This window comes from Mus caroli, unplaced genomic scaffold (genome assembly GCF_978045245.1).
Source record: "Mus caroli unplaced genomic scaffold, Mus_caroli_1 scaffold_10, whole genome shotgun sequence".
Lineage (NCBI taxonomy): Eukaryota > Metazoa > Chordata > Mammalia > Rodentia > Muridae > Mus > Mus caroli.
The window spans coordinates 67,969,255-67,985,467 of record NW_028227265.1 but is presented as its reverse complement, the minus strand read 5'-3'; the positions used below and the strand labels follow the sequence as shown (position 1 = coordinate 67,985,467).

The 16,213-nt window shown below is 41.2% G+C and overlaps 1 protein-coding gene across 2 annotated transcripts in view; it reads right to left on the bottom strand.

Annotated features, from left to right (window-relative positions):
- Palld (palladin, cytoskeletal associated protein) overlaps nucleotides 1-16,213 on the bottom strand; it is a 406,494-nt gene that overhangs the window by 349,281 nt on the left and 41,000 nt on the right. For both annotated transcript variants that reach the window (XM_021170928.3, XM_085843945.1), the window contains exon 2: nucleotides 14,211-15,213. In XM_021170928.3, coding sequence (XP_021026587.1) covers nucleotides 14,211-15,139 — 929 coding nt within the window. In that variant the 5' untranslated portion in view covers nucleotides 15,140-15,213. The remainder of the gene's footprint in view (nucleotides 1-14,210; nucleotides 15,214-16,213) is intronic.

Here is a 16,213-nt window from a genome sequence, read left to right as displayed (position 1 = left end):
TGTTTGTGTACAGCTTTGTCCATGGATAGGCCAGAGGACATCTTTTGGGAGTCCATTCTGTCCTTCAAACAGGAGACTCTTAAGGATGGAACTCAGGTGGCCTTTACTCGATGCATCACTGGTCATTATGTCACCTTTTCAAGTTACTTCTCATATTTACATATTAGAAGCTCACAGTGGGACTAGATGGCTCAACAGTTAAGAGCAAATACTGCTCCTGCAGAGGACCCAATTTCAGCTCCCAGAACCTGTGCTGTCATGTGACTGTAACTGCCTCTTACTCTAAAGCCAATCAAAGGGACTTGATGTCTCTTTGGGCATTAGCACTCCCGCGTACCTACACACAGCCAACACATACACACATAATTAAAAATTAAGTTTTCAAAAAAGTTCACTGCAAAACAGCATGCCATGTCATGTTGCCCCATATCTTACAATGGCATCAAGGGGTCTGTAATGTGTATTATATTGATAAATTGTTGTGTGTTGTTTAAGCCCATTGTGAAACTGGTTCTGGAAGCTAGCGTTACTCCCTGCCCCATTTCAGATCTGATCTTGTTTGATTCAAAGTGTCCTCTAAGCATATTGTTTGGGGCTGGACCCCTCATTATGTGACAGGGAGGGCAAAAAAAAAAAAAAAAAAAAAAGAGTGGAAACACTTTATCCTTTAAAACAACGAACAGTAAAGCATTGCCAACAGGCTTATCCCGTTCATGTAACTGTATGGCAGAGAGGAACTAGCAATTCAGTCTTGGGAAGCTTACTAGTGCGAGGGCACCGAGAGCCTTCTCCAACGGGGAGGCCAGCTGGCTGACTTGTCCAGTCCACGTCTGGACATTGGGAGTACTCAGTCTGATGATGTTATTTCTATACGTGTTACTTGTTCCTTCACTTGGGAGCCCCACAAGAGGGACAACTACTTTGCCCACGATTCTCTATTAGGGACTCCAGCTGGACAGTGTTTCTTAGTATTTCTGCAGAATATTTTGCACACCGGACTTGGCAATGCCTTGTTATATCTATCCATCTCTTGATATTTATTGTTTTAATTTAGCTTGTATATACTTGATATACTATTCATTCTAAAACAAACAAACAAAAAACCCCCCAAAAAACCCTACAGCCATTGTAGATGTTTCTTTAGGCCCTACAGAACAGGGCCACATCACAGCATTGAACTATGCCATCTGAATTTTGGAAACATACTGAGATGCTTGCACAATAACAAAATCATTATTCTTCTTAGAGCACATCCCTATTATTAAATAACATATGGCTGAATTTGGATTTAATAATCTTAACACAATGTTGTATCACCTGATCCAAAGGGGTACTTGTTGACTTTTCTTTTTGAGCCATTACGAAAAGCTTTATGAAGGCATATGGATAGAGATGCCACAAGGCACTCTCTTCATTCCCTCTGATATCCATCCGCAGAGTCATAAGGAAGCAATCCCAAGTTCATTACGCTAATCCTATTAGCATCTTTTAAAAAATGACTCATGCCCCTTCAGAATAATTGCTGCCACATCAATATTAAATGTTTGTTATCATGATCACATAACCACATGCTCTGGAATGGCTCAGACTAATGCCAGGGCTGGCTGGCAAAGGGGGAAACTCTTGCTTGCTAATTTCTTTTCCTTACATGTTTGGTCTGGAAACATTTGGGATATAGATGTCATTTGTGGTCTCTAGCACTCAGCTATTTCCAACTTGGCCTTTTTCATTTCTTCTCAGAATGCTTTTTTCATGCCATCCACTTCTAATTTTCTACCTTGTCTCTTTCTGAGTCCCTTCTAGGAACCTTCCTTGGTCTCCTGTAGTTTTATAACTCTCAAACTTACATCTCCTTTACCGTTCTGATCATCTATGATATATTTACTCTATCCCGTTGACGAAGTATATCCATGTAGGGAAGACCCTGAGAAAACACTCAGTGCCAGTCTCCTAATTGCTGCCTCTCACAATTCCATGAGCATCAAGCACAGGCCATTAGTTCAGATATCTGTTATACTGGAGTAAAGAAAAAGAAAACCAATAAACATACCTGGAGTGTACACAGACCTGTCAGAGGAAAAAGAGGGAGGAGGAGGGGGGAAGAAGGAGGAGGAGAGGAGGAGGAGGGGAGGGGGAGAAGGAGGAAGAGGAGGAGGAAGAGGAGGAGGAGGAAGAAAGTAATGTGTCAGAGAAACAGGTCAGGGTCACAAGGCCAATGAGGAGAGGGAAGACAAACAAACTGCTCTTACAGTCGGATCATAGTTTATTCCATGGGTGTGAGTGAGGAAATTGCACACTTCACCCAGAGCAAACTATAATAAAAGACAGGATTTGGTTGGGCTTAATCTTTTTCTGATTTATCAAAATCTTTAAGCCAGAAACCGATCAAAAGAAGGGGAGAAAAAACACATGTGTGACAGTTGAGAACTCGAGGAAGACCCCTTCTAGAGTCCAGAAGCTGCTGAGGCCACAGAGCAGGGTTTGAACGGAAGGAAGCTAAAGGCTAGCCTTGTGTTTCATGAATGTGGTGTTTGGACACCTGAAGTGTGTGGGAATCCGCTGGAAGGCAGAGAGCCGTGTTTAGACCTTGTTAGAAACACACCTTCAGATTCCAAGGAGCTAAAGCCGTTGTGCAATAGTACAGCGGACAAATCAATGCTCAGATTTTAAGACTTGAAGATTAAAGGAACTAGGCATGTAGTAAGTTTTGTTAATTGGCAACATAACTCTTGCAGGTATATATTATAGATGATACAGTGCTTATAAAGTTGCTTTGATTTGGAGTGAGACAGACACACCTTGTTAACAGATTCATTATTTGTCTTGCAATGACCTGCAAGGGTTTGGAAAAAAATCAATCCAAATATAACAGCTCTCACACTGGAGGGATGACACCGGTTCTTTCTCTGTGGAGTACTTGTATAAACCATTGTTTTCCCTATAATTAGTTAAGACTAGTGGCTTTCTAATTTGAGGTGGCACATTAGCAGGTTCCATTAAGAAATGGTAAAACAAAGGAGACACAACATAGGCTCCAATCGACTTATATTAAAGAATTTCACCCAAATGTTAAAATCTGGGGTAGACATCATGTGGTTGAGATGTCACAAAGATGACCGCATCCAAAGAATTGGTGTCTTCTTTTAGTCAGTGAAATTGTCTCTAAGGGAACAACCCAACAGCATTTTATAGAGAATCTCCTTGCTTACCTAACCACTCCCACATGGCACTTGACACTATTTCTGCCAACTTGAAGGGTACCTGTTGCCCTGATACGCTCAGTGACTCCTCGTGTGTTAACGACGCTTATACATGGTGCAGAAGTTAGCAGTTTCTTTAATCTTGTTGCTTCCTTCCAATAGCTAGCTACCTGTTCAGGGTTAAAGTTATTTGTGTCATAAAAATGACTCTCTCGTGTTGGATTGACAGTGGTCTTTCATAGCAAAAGTCTATCAGCCACCATTGAACTCATTGCCATCATCATTGCAATGACCCTTCCCAACTGCATTCCAGGCAATGACGATGATGTCCTTACCCTTGGCACACAGAATAAAGGATCCTAGCCAACATAGGCTAGTGCACTCCTAATTAAAGTGCTGGCAGTGGGATACAAGAGTTAAATAGTACCATGCTGGATTACAAATCAGACTGATTCTGTTCTTGGCATTGCTGCTCTGTTTGTGAGCACGAGCGAGTGAGCAAGGCCTGGCTGCTCTGCTTTCCAAAGCTGCACCAACTGTGTTTACTGGTAAAGATGGCCTCAACTCTCCCTCCTGTCAACTCTACCAAGTCTGACGGGACTGCACACGGTGTGACATTTTCTCAGGAGGACCATGTAGTCATGGATCATGGCGCCCTTCTTTTCCAGGCTTTCTCCATCTCGTCTTGGGTAACGAAGGAACCCATTTATAGGCTTCTGCTTTTAGAGAAGCCATCAGCACGCAGACTGGAATAACCTCTATCTCTTATGATAAAGCCCACTTTGAGGCTCTTTCTTTTAAAGAAAGAACCCACTTTATTCTAATGGGAGGTTATTATTATTATTAATGTGTTTCTTTTCACTGTTTTCTATTCCTCTCCCCTCTGCCTTCTTTTTGGAACATTCTCCTCTATCAACTGTCAGACCCTTTCCCTAAACTTCTTTCTCTCTCATTTGAAACACTTCTCCAATTCTGGCAGCCAAGGTTCAATGCCATCCCCTTGGGAAGAACCCTTATTTCCTTTGGTATCCTTGTTTATGTTTTGTGGCTGATGACTACAGAATCAGTAGACACTGGTTGCTGAGAACATGCACAGAGATACAGAGCCAGTCTACACTGTTGGAACTCATACACAAGAGAACAAAAGTGAGTTTCTACATGTGTTTGTCACTTTTCAGCCAGGGCAGGCTTACAGTTATATTTCCCTATCAGTGTACAGGTGGCTAGTGGTTCACTTTTATTCCAACAGATTATTCAACATATTACTATTTTATTTTTGGCTCAAAGAACTAAAATGAAACAGGAAAGATTATTCCTATAACTATATGCCACTTGAACACAAGAGGGACAGTTTTGCATCTTTCTTTACACAACAAGTTGTGCTGGGTTTCAGACATAATTCTATTTGCCACAGTTACATTTATAATGTAACTCCTAAGTCAAAGGAATGTGGTGTTTACAGAGAGCTTGTAATAGCTGTAATTATACATGCACACACTGTGTGTTCCACAGTGAGGTATTGCCCTGGGCAAATGAAGGAGCGGGTTGTGAAGAAATTACATCAGAGTCATAGAAAGGATCTGAAAGCCTGAGCAGGGCTTGCTGTGGAGGCATCTGAAACTTCGAAGTCAGGTTCTTGGAAAACAACAATTTCATACCGGTAAATATGCATAGGCTCATTCATTTCCCTTTGAGAGTTTTGCAGTCTGCTATAATACTTTAAGCAAGACAGTACAAAACCAAAGCCAAGCTACCTAGATGGAGAAAAGCGTGTATCTGTTACTCAAAGCATTTTTTTGAGTTTTCTTCTTTCTAAAATTATTGGAATACAAACAAAACAAAACAAAACAAAACTGAGGAACAAAGTGTTGGGAAACTACTTTCAATTGACTTTAGCAACTATTTAACAGGTACCTAGGAAAGAAGCTGAGGAAACAAGGAATAATTTAAAGAACCTCAAGAGAACAACGGTCAAGAGGCCTGGGTTTAGAAAGCTTTCCAAGTTGACTGTGAGTCACAATACATGGCTGACCTTCACAGCTCTGAGGTTAGCAAGAGAATGGGGAAGACCATTAGGTGGCAGGGGTGGGTGGGTGGGGAAGCGGTGATTGGAAGAAATCACCTTTCCTTTGATTTAATTCTCATTCCCTACAACCATAACGGAACAGAAGGCCAAGTAAGGTAAAAGTTGCTAGAACGTAGAAATATACAGAGACTCCAAGGAAGTCTTGGCGGATTCTGACCCCAGTATGCACACTTAGGACTCTGAGAAAATGGGTACTGAAACGCCTTCAAGCATGTGTTTGTGCTTCTTAGAAGCTATAGTTTGTCCTATCATGCCGAGGCATTGTTTTCCATTATCTCCATAACCTTGTGAATACTTAGGACTAAAAAAAGGAAACTGCAGTAAAAAGATTTTAAAGACAGAAAACAAGTTCAAAGATTTTTGAGCAGAGAGAATATGGGGGAGCTTATGCCAAATCAACAGTAATATAAGTAAGAATTTTTAAAAATATTTCATTAATGAATTATGTTTTATATGTGTATGTCCATTGTTTCTCGCCATCCCCCCCGCCCCCAGTGTGCATGCGCATATGTGTTGTACACACAGAGTTGAGCTCATCAGAATTGCAGTTATAGGTGTTGGCAGGACTCCCAGCTCTGGTCCTTGTGACTATACAGCAAGCACTACTAACCACTGAGCCATCTCTTCAGCTCCAAAGAAACCATTAAAAAATAACTTTACAAGTGAGACGTCAATATGTGTTAGCATATTACTATATGTCCAACACAATTTTAAATTTATATCTGTCTTGGTTGACCTAAACACTACTCTAGAAGTATGTAGTTCATTATTTCTATTTTACTAGGAAGGCTATTGAGGCATGGAAGCTTAAACTTACCAAGTGCCCTATCTGATACATGGTAAAGCCGGAATTTCCCTCTCACTCTAGAATCAACAAACAACTACTGTACCCAGCCATTCTAACATTTTCTGTTTGTTTGTTTTGTAAGCCAATTTCTTATTCTAAAGGGATTCCTTACACATGTCTTTATTTCTTAGGTAAATTTCTTTATTGGTTGGTTGTTATTAGTGTTCTTGTCAACTATGGAAACTTGCCCAATAAAAGATAAATTGATGTGAATTCCCAGTTTGGTTCCTGCTATTGATGATTGACACTAATGATAGTTTCAACAACAAATTCCTCACTATACCAATACATCTTCTTTTTCTTGGACACAGAGCTTGCTTTTTTACTTATTTAATGTTTTACCTATCTATCTATTTATCTTCATCATCATCATCACCATCATCATCACCATGACCATCATCTATACAGTGTTGTGTGCATGTGAGAATCCATTCCTGCACAGCTGTACATGTACCACATTGTTCATGCGGTGGCCAGTGGACAAACTGTAGCCATTGGTTCTCTGCTTTCATCATTTGGGTCCCAGGATTGAATTTAGGTCTCATCAACCTTGGCAGTAAATGCCTTTGCTTGCTGAGCCATCTCTCAGGCCTTGACACTTGATTCCCTGGAATAGTAGCCTGAGCAGCCTTACTGTGGATGTCATGAATGTGCTTGGTATACACTGCGGTGCTGCCCGGGAAGAGGAAATGAAACCCAGAAAGGAGGTAGCAACTGGCCATCTGCAAATGATCAAACCATGAAACAGCAATTCTGGAAAACAGGGCCAATACTTCCTGGGTCGGCAATACAGAGGGACTCCATTTTCTTAAGATCTAAAGCAAAAGATTCAACAGTCTGATCAATGACAGCCTTTACCATAGCAATAAAGCCAATGTTTTAAAGGAAGGCTTCCAAGTGGGCAGGTACTGGAGAGAAGTGGGTTGAGAAAGAACAGAGGTATAGGAAAGAAGACAGAGCATCAAGCAAACCACATACCTTTAATCTGTTGGGTACAGCCAGTGTGTGTGGAGAAGACAGAGAGAAGGCTCCATTTTCACATCACCAAAAGGCACTACTCTGTGGTGGACCTCTTTCAGTTCTAGTGTAACAGTAACCTGTTGTTCTAGGGAACATTTGTTACATAGAAAGGTCTATATATAGAAAATAAAGGACTAAAAATAATATCAAAAGAGTAAGGAACTTAGGTTCCACTGGGTAGAGGGGGAGACAACATATTGGTAGGTATTTGCTTCCTATGGATTTTGCCCTTTTGCATGCTTGCTCTCACCCAAATGACAGGATGGACGGAAGGTATTGAAACTGGGGGACGATGATGGGTAATTCTTATCAGACTTTAGACTTAATTTGGCTAAATTGAAAAGGAACAGTGTGTGTGTGTGTGTGTGTGTGGCTAAGACCCACTCTATCCAATTCATGTTGCTAGACATCAAGACATTTTTTGTGATAGTTTTCTTCTGGTGCTGGGGACTGAACTCAGGGCCCTGAATGTGCTGGGTAGATGTTTTTTTTTTACTGAGTTATATGTACGTGGCTCTTCTGGGTGGTTTCTGGAGTAAATTGTGCATGGTATCAGTGCATAGATAGTACAAATAGTAAAAAAAAAAGTCAGTAGTTTTTAATGTTACCCATAAAAACAGCAACTCACACATCTTAAGATACAAAATACTATGAACACAACTGAAGCCCCTTGCTCCTTTGTCTCTGTGGCTAGTGTCATCTTTAATGTAACATTTGACATTCTTGTGTATTAGTCTGTATTCTGACTACTTCTGTTGTTTTTGAAAGTTACTTTAAGGAAAACATTTATTTATGCAAGTTGTATATATTCATGAGGCCAGGCTGGCCTCAATCCCCCTTTTGCTATGAATTAACCCCCCAGCTTCCACTGCCTGTGTGTTTGTTGGTTTGTTGGCATGTTTCTTCATTTTCCAGTGCTGGGTATCAAACCCTGGGCTTTGTGCATGTTAACCAAGCACTTTGCTAATTAAGCCACTGTGTTCTTTTTTGAACTTACTTACTCTTAGTTGGTATTTTGATTTTGAGTTTTAGATCTGATAAATCCACCTCTGATCTATTCATTATGGATATATCATGAATTAATTTGTTCATTTATTTTTATAGCTTTTTCAGTTTTATTGCGAATACAAGGGCAACATTTTCTTCCAGGTATATATATCTTGAAGTGGAATCTACTCCTAGAGTAATTCAACATGTATTTATTGATCACCTGTTATATGTCAGGTGCCATTTTAGATCCCAGACACTAATAAGTGAAAAAAATTAGTAAGTCTTTATACTCAAGGATTTTTAATTCTATTGAAGGAAATGGATAGTACAATTAAACCAGTAACCCATGGAATGTCACAAAAGTTTATGGAGAAAACTGCCAGATAGTGGAATTGTGTAGTGGGGACCAGGACCCCTCCCCACCCCTTTTAACATAGTAGATATAGAAAGCCATACCCTAAAGATACTTGAAGAAAAAATACGAAGAAAGAACTTTCCATGTAGAAGGGGCAGAAGGCACAGAGGCCTCCAATGAGGGAGGTGCAGTAAGGTCCCACGATGGCTGATGTTGGATCTTCAATGGCAAGAAGCATGGGATAAGTGAAACAGAGAAGACCTTATTAGTACCTGCCAGGACAGTGTATTTTATTTCACTTTGTTCCAGCTAAGAAGTCACTGCATGCAGTGGTGTGCTGACAGTTCACTGAAAAGAACTATGCTGAGTGTCATGTGGACTCAGATGAGCAAAGGTAGGCCCAAGAGGTCTGTTAGAGGCAGTGCTAGTATCTGAGCCAGGGGCTGAAGCTTAAAGTGGAGCATGCTCGCAGTGATGGAGTGAAGAATCAGACTCAGAGATCTGAAATGGAGAAGCAACTGAGTTGTTGGATGGACCAGAGATGGGGTTGAGAACAAGTGCAGTCAAGGGTGACTGTCATAATTTTTTCTTGAACTTCTAGAAAGGACGTCTAGACATTTTACATTAGATATTCACAGAGATGTGATGTAAAGGTTTCATGTGTGTACATCTTATACTCACTGGTTATCCTAAAACTGGGCTCCAAATTCTGTATAACTCTGTGCCCTACTGTAGTAACACCAAATGTAATTGTCGATTATTTTTATTTTGATATGTATGTAGCATTCTCAACGTTGACTATTCTTGGAATAATCTTGGGCTAAGCCATCTGTATCTTCACATTTATAATCTCCTGGCTATGGCATGATTGCCATATTACCCGAAACCATCACAGTTCATACAGATAGTCTTACTAAGATAAATATCCGTGGTATGCTTTATTATGATTATTCTTGAGGGAACGCAAATATCCACAGACCGGGCTGGATTGATTTCACATGGACACTCTCGTTGCTTTGGCTTTTGAGGAGGATCAAGGTCTTGTTCACATAAACTTTGTGAAGGCACTAAAGGTGCTGAGTTTTAATTATAAAAAGAAAGAATTTAATTAATTGCAATTGCATATATCAAATAAAACTTGACAAGGCTAATAAGGATGACCTAGTAGGCATCTGTTAGGAGGAACTGTGTCTGGAATATTAAAGCAGATGCTGGATCCTTTTCACTTCGGTAGTTGAGTGCTTGGAAGTATTTTCCCTTTCATAAATGTATACATCCACCTCACAATGATCTGAATATGAAAGTGTGTAGACCACTCCTCCTAACTAGAAGGCTTAGCTTTCTTTACAGCTATTATGCGGAGAATATGAACACTCTTTTAACATGTATGTTAGCTGATGATTGTTAATGGATTGAAGATAAAGAGGCACAACCATGAAAACTGTGATTTCTTTATATAGAAAATATCACGCTATCATCTCTTTGAAAATATTTGGACTATGATTTCCTCCATACCTTGATTTTTATAGATGGAAGTTCCCCTCACTTCTACTTCTGGAGGTTGCCAGAGAGCCAGACACAGCAGTTCAGAAATAAGGACAGTGGTGGGACCTTCTTATGGACCAGACCGCATAAAGAATAAAAATCCCTGACGTACATTCTAGGCTCTGTGATTAATTAACCATTTTTTATTACTTGGTGTTTTATTGTACAGTTTCATATCTAGGGCCTCTTAAATTTAGGTGGTTTGAAAGATAAAATTTCCATTAAAAATACTTTTAAATGCAGAAATGTAGGCCAAGTCTGGTGGCATACACTTTAATCCCAGCACTAAGGAAGCAGAGGTAGGTGAATCTCTGTGAGTTTGTGGCCAGTCTGGCCCTATGTAGCTCTGCATAGTGAGTTCCAGGACAGTCAGGGTTACATAGTGGGGCTCTGTCTCAGAAGAAGAAGAAAGAAGATGAGGAGGAAGAAGACAAGGAAAAGGAGGAAGACTCCCATTTATAATACCAAAGCCATGATGTTTTGAGACTAAACTTTGCTGTCTAGTCCAGACTGATCTAAAAATCAAGATCATTCTGCCTCTATCCTCCCAGTGCTAGGTTTATAGGTAGGCACCCAACCCACATTCAAGAACTAGTTATCCACTCAAAGGCTGAGCACGCAGAAGACCAAGAAAGGTGAGTGGTGTCAGGTACCCTGCCCCTAGGCCCCTCTAAAGACTGAAAAAGGAGGGCCATTAGAACAGGACATGAATGGAGCAACAGATGATGTAACAGTTCACCTTGTATGAGACAGGAGAAACGGCTCAGAGGTTAGGAGTGCTTGCGGCTCAATCAGGAGGACTACAGTTCACATCCTATCAGATGGCACACAAAGTCCTCAATGATGTCTTTTTGGCCTCTGGAGGCCACTGCACACACATGTGCACATACAGTTACAGAGAGACATACACAAATAAATACAAGCACACATGTTCACAAATACATAAAAATTTTGAAAAAATTAAACAAAATTGTTAACAAATAATTTATATACATATGTATATAAATTATATACATATGTATGTAAATATACATATGTATATAAATTATAATTTGTTATATATGCATGTGTCTATCTATCTATCTATCTATCTATCTATCTATCTATCTATCTATCTATCTATCTTCTCTTTCCTTTAACTGTTGAGATTGTTTTCTGGGTATGTAAGAATAAAGGAGGGAAAGAACTCTGCTTTCACATTTTCTTCGTGACATTTGTACCGGTAGGGACAGTGCTTGTGTTTAAAGTAGGAATGCCTTGAAATGACTGGTTTGCCTTCTCATTACTGTTCCTCCCACTTCTCCTTTTATCTGGGGCTACTTTATCTAATTTATTAGTTTGGTGATGCTCAGGGCTTTCTTCTGTTTTGATTTTTAAAGACAGAGACTCACCATATAGTCCTGGCTGGCCTGAAACTCATTATGTAGACCAGTCTGGCCTTGAACTCAAAAGAGATCTGCTTCCCAGTGCTGGGATTAAAGGCTTGTGCTACCAAGTCTGGCCTGGGGCTTTGGAGCAGTCTCTGTCTTGGCCTTATTTAAGGATCTCTAAGCTAGCAGTAAGTTGCCTAGCCATGCAGTTGTAGGAAGCTGTTTCCTGATCCGGGCGCCGCACAAATGCAGTCACTAAATGTCGGCCTCATGGCGTCAGAGCTGAATGTGTATTCCTTGTGCTGCGCCTGTGTCCTCCTGAAACCCAGGTCTTGCTGCTCACTGGCTTATACTATTGACAAGTGAAGTTTCTCCCTGTGTTCTAGTCCCTACCTCAAGATCCTGCCACCTGCTGCCATACCTGCCAACAGTGCATTCTTTCCTCTGGTTGGCCACCCAGGCACACCCTGTTCCTTCCCAGGATAGCTGCCAGCCACCCAATACTATGCGCCTCTGTGTTTATCAAGCATTATCTTTTGAGCTTTTGCCCACTGATTGCTTCAGATTCCTTGACACTCCCTTCCTCTCCATAAGACAGTCAACTACTTCTAGATCCTTAGAAGGTGTCCTGCCAAAGATGAACTAGGTCTCACTAATATGTAGGTCAGTGTCCCTGAATGGATGCAGGCTGAGCCAGTTTCTCATGCCCCAGTGTGAGCACTTTTTATTAAAAGATTTTCTTCCTCACACAAAATTGTCTTCACAGAAGGTTTTCTGCTAAGACCATCACGTCTCACGTGGTCAATAAAGTTTAATGATCGTGCAGTTTGGTGTATTTCCAAATGCATGATCAAGATGACCAAGATCCCTCAAACAGGAATGAAAACAAGCCTCATCCCCCCTGACCTCGTGTATTTATAGTCTTCTTCTTAAAGCAAAATAAAACAAAAACAAACCCTAAAGGATACAAAACGGCCAGTTAACTAAACAATGAGCAATGAAGCATTTTTTACCAAAGATTTAATGACTGTTTACCATGTCAAATGAACATTGGTCATTGATTTCAGTACACTGAAATAATTAATAATACTATGCTACTAACTAAATGTCTAAACCTACTGTCCCCAGTTGTCCCCGAGAAGCCCGGGCATGATTTTGATGGCCCCCTGTGTTATCAAACGACGAAGTGAACCTTAACAGGGAATCATGCCTGCTCATTTGATTGGGTCCTTCGGTGCTGAGTGGAGTGCTCTCAGTCCGTTTTGACATGTTATACATTTGCTACTGGGTTCCACTTGCAAGAGACTGTTTTGCACATAAATGTAAATTGAACCATAAAGTTTCAAAGTCAGTAACATTGTTTTGCACATACATATATTCCTCACCGATTATTTGCTCCTAAAATTGAGAGGTTTTAAAAAACCAAAATAGAATCTGAAAGAAAGCATTACAATCTTCTGGAAAACACATAAATGCAGAATCCAGACCCGCGTGTCTGAGTAAACACATTAAGAAGGTTTTTACCGCCCCCTGCTGTCAGTTTCTTAAAATAGCAAGCATTACAGTAAAAGTTGACAATGTTAGACTAGCTGGTGAATAATACCAATGCTTTATTCTAAGCAATGATTGCGAAGTAAGAAATCCATGCCAGCGACGTGTGCATGAGCTCACACAGGAACGAAAAACGCATGAGGTCTGTTTTGACCTTGTGTAGTTGACCTTGTCCATTTCATTCTTTTCCTAAACTAAATTATTGGAATTTGCTTTTAAACATTTATATAGATTGGATAAAACATTCAAATAACCCAATGGATGCCCATCTTTGTAGTCTAATCCTGACTTGCAATTAAGAAAGTAGGCATGCTGAAGAGCCTGGGTAATGATAGCTACAAGGCCACAGCAAGGCATTATTATTTTACATATGGTTTAATTCAGACATCATAGAATAGAATGTGATTCCTTATTACATTTTCATCTCATGGTTGAAGACACCAAGTCTCAAAAGCCTCTTGTTTTAAGAGACAAGTCCGAGGAAGATCCCTGATTGTAAGCCCTGCAATACTCTAAGTCCTGTAAGGTCCCTCTCTTAAACGTTTATTGTACGGGAGGAGGTATACAGCCTGTAACTTAGAAAGAAGAATTTAAAAGAATCATAATGGGCATGTGGGGTGCTTTGGGGCTCTAGGTATGCACTCAGTTCGCTGTCATCTTTGGCGATGTCCTGTGGCTAAGCATAGAAAACCAACCTGCTGTGCTATGGACTTGGTTCATTGTTCTCCTACATAGAAATTCTGCCTACTCTGGTTGCTACACTTTGGAGATGCAGGTGTTTGTTTGTCTCTAATTAATAAGGCATACTAACCCATTCCTTAGACTGGATGTCTATTTTAGGATTTATTTATGCTTGATTTCTGTACACTGTCATCTCTGTTCCTCTGGATAACTCTAGCTTTAGGTTAATTTTTTACCTTTTTCAGTGACTCATGACTAAAACCACTCACTTTTCTCCATACTTTGGATAAACCATTTAGATATTTTACACTCCCTAGGCTCTGTAAAATCTGCACTCCTATATAACAGCTGGTTTTTCTCATTGCCTCTTCAAGTGACAACAAAACCTGCCCCAGCTGGGACAACCTAGTGGTGTTGGCTATTTGGCCTGCTTTTGATTTAGCAGGTTTTTGAGAAAATCTACTGCAGAGACCACAGGACGCACAATCCATGAAATTTCCCGTCTCCCTTGAAGTCACCCCGGAGGTCAATAAAATCACGCTACATTCACAATAAGAGTTCTTACCTGACCCTGGGCGTTGGGTTTCCTGTGACTCTACACTCCAAATAAACTCTGCTTCCTTCTGCAACTTCTTGGCTCCTCAGCTTCTGGATGAACCGAGGTGCAGTTGGCACGTGGCGGGCTTTCTGGGGCTGTGGGTGCGGGAGGTGAGCGAGTGGCAAGGTCTCTTCTGAGGCCTGGTGGGCCTGGTAGCAAAGGCTGCTCTGGGCTTGCTTGACTTCTGCGTCCATCTCCAGTTGATCTAGCTGGTCTGCAGTGGGGCTCTGGCTGGCTGAGGCACTCATCAGGGTTGATGGCTGATTTTTAGGAGACAGATACCCACTGTCTGGTGATGAGGACTCACCATTTGGGCTTCTGTTCCTTGGCTTTGCCGCTTCTCTAAATATGGATGTCAGTTCCTCGATGAAACTAGCCGCCTTGTCGCACAGTTGGCTCTGGGGGCCAGCCTTGCTTTGCTGGGCAGTTTTGGGCTTTGAACTTGGATTGGGATTTTTTGCACCTCGTTTTTCAGCCTTGCAGAGGCTCCTGATGTAGCTGGGGCTGGCCAGCAGGGGTGATACCCCGGGTTTTCTCTTTGAACCTGGGGAAGTGATCCTTTCAGCTTGATCTCCTGTTAGAGGCTGAACAGGTGCTTGCCTGCTATCCGGAGGTCCTTCTGAGGAAGTCTGCTCGCCTGATTTCAGCTCCTCATGGGAAGGAGTTTCGCAGAGGCTTATGGGAGACTTGCTGAAAATCTGCGAGATCTCCTTCTCAGAGTCAAAATCTTCAGTTTCAGAGTTGTCTATAGCTCTGCGTGCCAGGTCAAGGCTTTTATTTATTTCTTCCTGACTGAGGAAAGCAGAGAGGCCTGGAAAGAAGTCAGCACTTTTGCCCTCTTCCTGCACGTCTGATAAGGAGTCATAGAAGGAGTCGTGGGAGGATGTCTCTGACATATTTGAGCAATCTCCACACACTCGTTGCTTGTAGCAGGAAGGCTGGAAGCACAGGAAACCTGTGTCCTTGCTTTCTGAAAGACAACACAGAATTTTCATCAGTGCTAATCACCCCTCTCCTGATTTTTTTACATATCGCTAGTAACAACAAATTGGAAGAAACATTAAGATGAACCAATATAGCAATCTTCTTTATTCTATAAATTGGAAGAAAGACCAAATATTTGTGGGCTTACAACTTACAACTCGTGAAGCATTTATTTTAGGTTTTCAACGTAACGTCTTACTGTGTAGCTCAGCCTGGCCTTAAACACACACTCTTCTTATCTCTGTTTCTAGGTCTGAGAACTAGAGGCTGGGTTACAATGCCTGGCATGGCTTGTAATTGTAGGCTGACATGCTCGCTGTAAGTGAGCAACTACTACCAAATGATACAAGGAGAGGAGGATGCTTCCAGCGGGTCCACAGTGGACACATAGGGGGCTGTTTTGTGTGCCTTTCTTCACCACAAAGTTCATCGGTGGTCTCAATGCAGCAATGAGTAGTTCTGACTGTCCTAGTTTGGTTTCTGTTACTGAGATCAATACTATGAGCAGAAGCAATTTGGGAAGAAAAGGTCTATTTGGTTTATAGGTTACCATCCATCATGGAGGGAGCCAAGGAAGGGCCTCATGCAGGAACCCGGAGGGGGGAGCTAAAGCAGAGACCATGAAGGGATGCTGCTTACTGGCTTGCTCTCCGCGCTTGTTCAGCTCACGTTTTTATACAACTCAGGAGCACCTCCCACAGTGGGCTAAGCGTTTTCACATCAATCATAGAACAAGAACATGACCCCGGACGGACATGCCCACAGGACAATCTGATGGAGTCCATTTCTCAATTGAGTTGCTTTTCACAGGTGACTCTGGTTTGCGTCATGATGACAAAAGGCAACCGGTACACTGACTTTATTCATGTGATCCTAATCCACCACTGGCAAATGAACAATCTCAGATTTCCCTCATTTAATAACTATAAATAGAAAGATTAAGTATTGTGTTTATCAGTTATGGTGTATTTATTTATTTATGTCTC